The sequence below is a fragment of the Vulpes lagopus genome, chromosome X (genome assembly GCF_018345385.1).
Source record: "Vulpes lagopus strain Blue_001 chromosome X, ASM1834538v1, whole genome shotgun sequence".
Lineage (NCBI taxonomy): Eukaryota > Metazoa > Chordata > Mammalia > Carnivora > Canidae > Vulpes > Vulpes lagopus.
This window is the reverse complement of record NC_054848.1, coordinates 103,068,808-103,078,061: the sequence shown is the minus strand read 5'-3', so window position 1 is coordinate 103,078,061 and position 9,254 is coordinate 103,068,808. Positions and strand designations below refer to the sequence as shown.

At 43.7% G+C, this 9,254-nt stretch overlaps 1 protein-coding gene across 5 annotated transcripts; it reads left to right on the top strand.

Moving 5' to 3' along the window:
- The first annotated feature begins 692 nt into the window (after window positions 1-692).
- RAP2C (RAP2C, member of RAS oncogene family) lies at window positions 693-6,014 on the top strand. Of its 5 annotated transcripts, XM_041740100.1 has the most exons (5): window positions 708-936; window positions 1,310-2,297; window positions 2,443-2,935; window positions 3,057-3,217; window positions 5,697-6,014. In XM_041740100.1, the coding sequence occupies exons 4-5, from the start codon at window positions 3,143-3,145 to the stop codon at window positions 5,973-5,975; spliced, it is 354 nt and encodes a 117-aa protein (XP_041596034.1). In that variant the 5' UTR covers window positions 708-936; window positions 1,310-2,297; window positions 2,443-2,935; window positions 3,057-3,142; the 3' UTR covers window positions 5,976-6,014. The 5 variants fall into 5 exon arrangements, with proteins under 5 accessions (XP_041596029.1, XP_041596033.1, XP_041596030.1 ...); XM_041740096.1 differs by having other exon boundaries at window positions 706-936; window positions 2,443-3,217; XM_041740095.1 differs by lacking the exons at window positions 3,057-3,217; window positions 5,697-6,014 and having other exon boundaries at window positions 693-936; window positions 2,443-2,939.
- Window positions 6,015-9,254: the final 3,240 nt, after the last annotated feature.

Below are 9,254 nucleotides of genomic sequence, written 5' to 3'. Positions count from 1 at the left end.
AAAAAGTTGTGAAATGAAAATCCTTTGATAATACCTCTCGTGGATACTTCATGACTTGTTTCAGGTGTTAATGGACACGCAACTATATATTGCACACTTTCCCACATATTTTACCTTGATGGAAGCAACTATGTATTTGTTCAGTATCTTGCTTTCTTTCAACTTCATCACATGTCCTGACCATCTTTTCATATCAGCACTTACAGATCTTTCTTCTTTTAAATAAATAGCTGCATAGTATTCATTTTGCAAATGTACACACACACACAATTATTTTAGAATTGTCTACTGAAGGGCATTTTAAGCTACTTCCAATTGTTTGCTTTCCTAACTGCTGCTGGAATGAAGCCTGTTCCCAAGAAAGTTTAGAGGGAGCTTCAGATTGAGTGTGACATATGTCAACTGTGTAGCTGATAAGAGTGACCCTGTAGGACTGTGTACTGAGGGGAGGAGCACGTTTCACTGTGTGGAGAAACAAAGAACTGTGTCCAAAACAGTTTGGCCAACACAATCAGAGATATGAGACTTGCCAACAGTTGGGACAACCTCAAAAAGAGGAGCTCCCTGTTGTGACAGTTTAGTAATAAGGCAGAGGTTGGGTACTATTTCTCAACAGTGATTGCTGGATCAGAAGAGGATTTCCAGACTCAGGTTCAAGCAGGGTTGGTGCAGGGTGTAGATCTCACCAGACAGTCTGGAGACAGCTAGACAGGGAGATGGGCAGCAGCGCTCCAAATCAGGAAACAGCACGTGTGGAAGGAGCAGTGACCTATGGGGAGACTCAAAACTCATAGACCAACCTCTTCCAGCAGAGGGCAGTGCCTCAGATATCAGGCGGGACTCAGGCCAGCTGGAGCCAGAGCTGGGGACTCCGCTGGACAGATTGCAGCAGCCCCGAGCGGAGGAGAAATTGAAGTAAACAGTCCTCTGGACACTGTAAGTGACATTGGGGAGTGCTCAGGGAAAGACACAGTGGGACTTCAAACTACCGGGATTTGTCTGTTTTCTAATATCTACCAGTTTGGGTTTGGTAATAAATCTCTTTTCATCCAGCCTGGCTGTGAGGGTTTGCAAGTAAGGGAATTTGGAATCAATTTAAGACGAGCAGTCTCTCAGGTTCCTGGGTGCATGCTTGAATCAAAAAGGGAGTGACATGCCTAAAATATAATCGAGCCTTGGGGCTCTATGGATCTGACACAAAGTTTACAAATAGAAAGTTAGCAGCGGGAAAGATATGTAAGAAGTAATGAATTTATCTAAAAATAGAAACTTAGTGTTTAACACCAGTCCTTTCCTTTTGCATTTCAAGGACTATGAAGGATGACCATTGAAACAAACTTTATCGGGGAAGAGCCAGCTGCGGGCAGTGCTGTGCGGGCAGATAATGAAAGATTAAAAGCAATTGGTCTCGTAGGCCTAAACAATTTCCAATCAACTCTCCCCTGAGTATTGCTTACCTTTCCCGCCGTGTAGTGGTTAGAATCAAATATGGCAAAGCTGAGTTAGGGTCAGATAAAGTGTTTCTATTCCTGTTGTTTTTGAGCCTTGTGATAAGAAGGGAAGGAGTGACTTTGGCATTTGCTGGTGGAGTCAAGCCGATTTGCCAAGATGATAAAAGTACTGTAGTTCGCATGCGTTTCTAGAGAAACATCAAGTGTTCGAAACACGAGCAAGGAGAAAGAACTTTTTTGGCTGCTTTATTTTCCTTGCGCCTTCTCGAGCCGGGATGTTGGGCGCTCTCCTGGGGGCCGGATGGTAACCCGCCGTCCAGCACTCGCCAGCCGGCGGCGCGAGTCCTCCGGCTGCGAGCCCCGGAGACGCCAAGGGGTTTGGTGCCTTTGGGATGCGACTGTCAGCAGCCGGGGTTGCGGGCGGGAAAGGGAAGGCCGCCGGAGGTTCTCTGAGAGGCCCTTTGCCAAGGCCGCGGCCCCGAACCGAGACCGTCCCCTGCCGCCTCACTCGGCAGGGCGCGGCCCCAGAGCCACCCGGCTCGCCCCGGAGAGGTGGGACTTTCCCCACCGGAAGTGATCCCGGCCAGTCTCGGGGAACTGGGGCACCTCAGCCAGTGTGTCAGGGAAACCCTTCCGGGTGTGTGCTGGGGGGGGGGGGTGGGGGGGTGAGGAAAAAAAAGAGGTGGCTTCGCCCAGAGTGGCCGCCGCCGCCGCCGGACGGCCCCCGCCCCTTTCCCCTCCGCGAGCAGCGGCGCTGGGGCGGCGGTGAGACCGAGGAGCCGGCCGCTGGCCATGGCCTTGGCGTGACGGAGCCTCCCGGACGGCCGGGCGGGTGCGGACGGCGGGGTAAGCGGCGGCGCTGGCGGAGGCAGCCGGGTCCGGGTCCGGGTCCGGGCAGGAGCTGGCGGGGAGGAGGGGGTTGCGGAGCGAGGATGGCGGGCGGCGGTCGGGGGCCCGGCGGTAACGCGCCCCCTCACCCCCCTCCCCACAGGCCGGACGACGCCCGCGGGAGCCGCGGCCCAGAGACCCGCCCGGGCGGCAGTGACTGGAGCCGAGCCCACAGGCCTGGGCCGGCTCGGCGGCGCGAGCAGGAAGCGGGGTCCCTGGGCCCCTTTGTGTGAAGGGCGGGGGGAGGGGTGTCGGGCCAACCCTGGCCGCGGGGGCCCCCGTTGCGCGGCCCCCACCGCTTCCCTCAGGGGCGCGGCGCGTCTCCCCACCCCGCCTCTCGGTGCTTGCCCTCCTCCCCACGCCCCCTGCCTGGGCTTCGGTTCCTATAGGAAGGGCATCACCATCCCATCCCCACCCACCCGACACTTGGCTCTTTCCCCTCCCCCTCCTTTAACTTCCTCTTCTTCCCCCGTTGGGCCCTCGGCCGCTCCGCACTCTCCTCCCCAGTTCGCAGATTTCCGCCCACCTTCCGCCTCCCCGAGCCGCCGTGGCTAGCGGGGTGTTCTTTTCCCTCCCTCTGGTAGAAGTTGCTGAAGGTGAGACTCATGAGGGAATACAAGGTAGTGGTGTTAGGGAGCGGAGGGGTTGGCAAATCTGCCCTTACTGTGCAGTTTGTCACCGGGACTTTCATTGAGAAATATGACCCCACCATTGAAGATTTCTACCGCAAAGAGATCGAAGTGGACTCTTCCCCCTCCGTGCTGGAAATTCTGGACACCGCAGGAACTGAGCAGTTTGCCTCCATGAGAGATCTCTACATCAAAAACGGCCAAGGTTTCATCCTGGTTTATAGCCTGGTTAATCAACAGTCTTTCCAGGTAACCAAACCGAGTCTTGTAATTTGTTAGAAGGGGGTGTGGTGATCCCACATTTACTTCTGGTGAGCTTGAACTGTGTGTTAATGACTATGTTTTGCTTCTGAAAGTTAGACATGGCGCATTTTTTGAGGTTACTTCTGGCAGGGAAAAGTATCGGGTTTTTTCTATAGAGAGTCTGCAGTAACAACCGTCAACAAATATTTCAAAGTTATTTTTGCGTCAAAGTGAGAAAGAAATAGGGCAGCCTGTGTATGTTTAGCCTGGAATAGAACCTTCTGAAGTTGCTTGTTCGATTCAACAAGTATTGATCAAGGTACTTAACCAGAACAACATTTAACAGATAACCTCAGGTAAATAGAAAACTTTGGAGACAAAATTATTTGGAGCCCGGTATCTGTAACTCCTCTGGGTCTGCTTTCCCCACTTCTTCCTCTGTTCTCTCATCCAGATGCATAAATCTTAGCGTTACAAGATGAAGAACTCAAGGCCTGCCTTCTAGGCATTTTACTCACCTTGGGGTGTGTGAAGGAAAGTTACTAACTGAAAAGATTATTACCTAGAATTAATAGCCTACAGAAAGCTACTGTGACTCTCCTCTTCTGCAGTTGATCCAAGTTGTTTCTGATAACACTAACTATATTTAAACAAAATATGTGGATCAGAGAACACCAGACAAGTGCAAATTTCTAACCCTGGCTGGGTGGCCAAGCTGGAGGTGGTCCAATTTCTTCTGAAAAACCTGTCCTGTCCTTCACTGGGAGGCAGACCGAAGGTTTAACATTATTTTAAGAGATGCAGTAAATGTTGCTATTTATTCCTTGAAAACAAATGACCTCATATTGACCCATTGTATTGACCTCCATTGATTTAGGAAATGGATAGTTTTTCTGCATTTAAAGGTATGAGCTTAATGTTGCTTAAAAGACGTTAAGTGCTTTACCAAATACAATGTGCTAATTCCACTTTGTATTTAAATTACAGTACTCTACTGAAGTTTTCCAGTAACCACATATAGCTACTTCATGATTTTTTTTTCTTTTAAAGAAATAATGAGTATAGTGACCAAAACAAACTATACACTTTGTGTGGGCTTGAATTCCAAAGCAATAGTAGTATCATAACAGCATTTCCCCCCCAGAAAGTACCAAAGTATCAAAGGTGCTATTTGACAGGCATTTTCTTTCTAAAGGATCCTCAAGAGATTTGTTATTCTATTAGCTGACTCTCTTGAGGCTACAAGTCTTTTGAAGGATTTTTCATATGATTTCCATTATGTATGCTGTTGTTTTAGGCATAAATATGAAGTGAAAAACTGCCATTATTTCAACAGAGACAAACTCTTTCAAGCCTATCATAAATTTGGTTTCTCATTTGAACTTGTGTTTCAGTAAGGACACGGGGAAAAAAGCTTAACCTAGAAGACCAAATTGATAACATGAGCAAACAAAATCGTTGCGAACATCAAATAGTGTTTTCATACATATTCACAGTCCTCTGCTTTTCCTCCTTCCCACAAGTGAATATTCCATTTACTGTTAACTATTCAAATTAAACACGTTTGATATTTTAGTCAAACCTTTTAAGTCATGGAAAATTAAAAATATTGTGACATTAGTATTAAATCTATAAAACTGCCTTAAATCAATACTTCCCACCCCACCCCCCGCCACTAAAGTTGATGCTACCTGAGAATCAGCAAGGCTCTTTTTATTATCAATTGTAATTAGAAAAAATAATACACTTGGGGAGAAAATTCAAGTTGTAAAACCTGTTAGAAACTAACAGGCAGTTAGTTAAGTTAGAAACTAACTAGGCAAAAAGAAGTATGACTTTCTCCCTGCCCAGACTCCTCCTAGGTGCATTTGTCCCTCCCAGGAGCTGCTCACCGTTAGATTGGTTTCTAGTGTATTTTAAGGTGTTTGATTTTACTGGGATGAAGGCCTACCATTACATTTAAAATGAAATGTTTAAGTGTATAAATCTGTTTTGAACTGGCCTTCTAAGCATGACCCGATGTTTTTGTTGCCACCTGAAACACTTTCTCTCAGGCACTCTTGCTAAATGGCTAGGAATGCCTAGATGCCACAAGCCTGTGGCAGGATAACAGGTGTTTTCAGGAGTGCTGACAAGCTGGCAGGTTTAAGGCAATAGCTAAACATCCTTATGTACAAATGAATTCATATTTGGGAACTTTTAAAATCAGGACAGACTAGGGGAAAGAAGTATGAGTCCTAAGGTTGGTGTGTGCAGCCTACATTTTATATTCTTGACAGAAACCCAGCAGGTGGGATCTGTGGAAATTATCAAGCTCCTACTTCAGCGGAGAAAAATGTTTATTTTCTCCATTTGGGTATATGGTTTTATTTTGGAGTCAGCTTTCTATAATCCCCAAGGGATGACTTCTTGTGATATTGTAATACTTCTGTTATGGTCATACAGACAGCATAATTTTATTTTCTCTTTGTGATTGTTTGAATAGGATATCAAGCCCATGAGAGACCAGATTGTCAGAGTGAAGAGATATGAAAAAGTCCCACTGATCCTAGTGGGAAATAAAGTGGATCTGGAACCAGAAAGAGAGGTTATGTCTTCAGAAGGCAGAGCTCTGGCTCAAGAATGGGGCTGCCCTTTCATGGAAACATCGGCAAAAAGTAAATCAATGGTGGATGAACTTTTTGCTGAGATCGTCAGGCAAATGAACTATTCATCCCTACCCGAGAAGCAAGATCAGTGTTGTACAACTTGCGTTGTCCAGTAAAAAAAAAAAAGAAACCTCAATCATGGCCATACCGAGCAGGTTAGTTGTCAATGGAACCTTATGAGTCCAAGAGTGTTTTGATTTTGATCGAATATGACAAAAAGCTGGTTAATATTAATACACATTGTGCTACCTTCAATTTCCTTATTTGTTTTTAAAATAACATTTCCCTTAGCACAAAATAGTCACCATGCAATGAAGAAAATAAAGATAGAGATAAGCAAAATGAAGGTAAGAGATTGCCTGTATTCCTATCACTAAGATATATTTTTTAAAAGTGAATTAACTGTTCTCTTTCTGCTTCATTGGTAACATTCCTTTGGGTGGGGTAAGTTAAAGGATAATACACCTTTTCCCTGTTCTAGTGATTTTGCATCCAATAATAATTTCAGAAGATGATTGGTTTTATGTTTTCCGCACTTTTCTGTCCCAGGCTGGAGAGCTGCTATAATTGAAATCATCAATTTACTAATCACCAAGTGCTTGATTTAAGAGGATGATTATTTAATCAAGTTCATCTGTACCTTGCACTTAAGGGATTTAAGTGACCTCTGATAATAACAAATTGTAGTGCCACAGCGTACCTTGACTTAATTATGAATATATGGTCCAAATGAGAATCTGGTAAAATCATCTGTGTTGTGTTAGAAGAGACACACCCAAGCCCAGGCAACGTTTTATTCAGTTTAATAAATAATGGGGTTATTAAGAACATTAACAAGACCTTCACACCTTTCATTGAATTGAATGATAACTTCATAAAAGTTTTTTCAGATGAATGAGTTTTTAAAAAAGCAAGGTTACATAAGACTTACTGAGCATTTTAAATGGGATTCTTTTATTCATACCATGATCTTTTAATCTAGATTATAATTGGACATATAGTCTCACTTAGATAGTAACCCTTACATAACAAGATAAAACAACCAATATCCTGGATGACTGTGAAACCACAGCAAATGGCAGACTAGCCTGACAATCTCAGGACTGGAATTGATTGTTTTGAGCCAAGACTGACCTCAAGTCTAGGAGGCAGTGTTGCAAATGGCAATAGGCATTTCAGATTGCAGTGATGATTCCTAATCAAAGGTCTGGCTTTATATGTGCTCCCTGAAGAAAAGAGTAACCATCCCTAATTTATCTTTTCAGACAGATACTGTCAGGTACTGTCACCTTTGAAAATGAAGGATGACAACAGTGCTTTATTCAAAATGCTTTCACACGTCAGCTATTTAGCATACTGGAATATGATGAGAACACATTTATTTTCTAGTACCTGGCTACATCTGTTATGGCATCACTGTTCAGATCACACTCCAGCATCTGTTCATTTGACAGCATCACTCTTGCAGTATAGTTTTTTGAAGCAGGAACGGGCATATGTAGGTGATCCTGTCCTGTGTTCATGTTTCCATAATCTCTTAGATCGCAAGCCAACTTCAAGTTTGAACAAGTTGTATGTGGTGATTGCATCTTTACCATTGCACTCGTCTTTCCTTATCTGACACTTAACTGGGCAAATGACAGAAATCTATAGTTTTAGTGTTGTCATCTTTATAAATAACCAGCTCCCCCAAAATGTTCCCAGTTTTCTTTCCATCACTAATGTAGACAGCTACAGGAAGTAAGCTGAATAAAATTCAGATTAGCAGATGGATAGTTTCTAAAGTGATTTTTAAGTCTCTTACTCTGAGTTCTCTCTAGGTTTATTTCATTTTATAGCTTATGTGATCTAAATTACTTTTAATCCATTTGGTTAACCGTGGGAATGATTAAATAGAATTGCTTTATATCTCAAGCCAACTATGTTTTTTGTTAACATACTAAAAATCAGAAAATATTAATGCCAACAACTGCTCATTTTTTTATGATAATAGATCAAGTTGCCTGTGTAGGCTTTTGTTTGGTTTTCATTGTTGTAAGCAGCATACATACTGAAGGTGTGAGCATTGGACTAAAATAAGCAGCCAAATGTCTGAAAATATTAAAGGAAATTTCCTGACGGAGATCTTTTAGAACAAAGCACACTATACTTTTTCTTTTCCGACATCCCATAAGATGGAATTGATGCGTATGGGAATCTGTAACCTGAGGCCTGTAAAGTTTGTGCCTGTGCTTGCTTACTATTTATCTAAAAAAAAATAGGTGATGGATTCTGAATCCTGTAGCTTGAGTCACGGAGATCCAAGGTCTGTCGGTCCCAGATCTAGACTGAAGATCAAACTCTGACACGTAAAGGTGATTTGAGAAATATTTGTCCTTAATAGAAGAGTACCTTTGTCCAAGTGAGAAATCATAACATTCAGATAAGTCAGAAGAACAGTTGGGATGCTTGTAAGTTGGTTTCTCTTAATCAAAAGGAGAAATTTAAATGCTCTAAGAATTGCTTCTAATAATCGCTCACATTTCTTACCACGCTTCAGTGTGGGTCACCGGTCTCTTGCCCAACACCTGTTTATCTGCATGGCTCCCCAGATTGTTTCCCTACCTTTCACCCTCCCACTGGCTGTAGTCTTAGTGTGAGTTTTGAAGCCCAGATTCTTTACATGCTGTTTTCGTGGGGAGGTTTCCTTACTGACCCGAGGAGCCTGCCATCAAGGGCCTTGAAAGACTTTACTGTGAAGCAGCAGTATAATAGAAACTCAGGTCAGCTCTGCAGGCCTGGTTTGCTTTTATTAACTACATCATAGTCCTCTGTATATTGGTGTAAATAATTGACAATTGGCTCTTTTGGTACACTGTTGTTGAGAATGATGGGTGTTTTGTTAACCATCTCATAATACTACAAAAGAAGTAAATCACAGCGCTGTGGGCATTCAGGGAAAGGAGAGACTACCATCCAGTTAGAGCAGATTTCTCAATACTCTGGGCTCTTTGTTATGGGGCCTGCCCAGTGTGTTGTAGGATGTTTAGCAGTGTCCTTGGACCCTACTTACTAGATAGATGCTGGCAGCATTCTCCCCACCCCCTAGTTGTGACAAACAAGAATATCTCCAGACTTTGCCTAATGGCTCCTAGGGGGCAAAATCACCCCTGGCTAAGCACTACTGATTTAGAGGAATTGGGGAATGGTAACACTTGAGAATGGGTAGGATTTGAATGGGTGGGGGAGGGGTAAAGATGATTTCCAAAGAGAGGGAATGCCAAAAAATAATATGCCTTAATTAGTAGTCTGTTGGTTCCCTGAAAGGAAGATGGGAATTGCAGTAAAGTTATCCTTCAAACGTGACCATTTGATAAATACCCTTTTGGCAAATAGAATTTTTAAAGAGATTATCT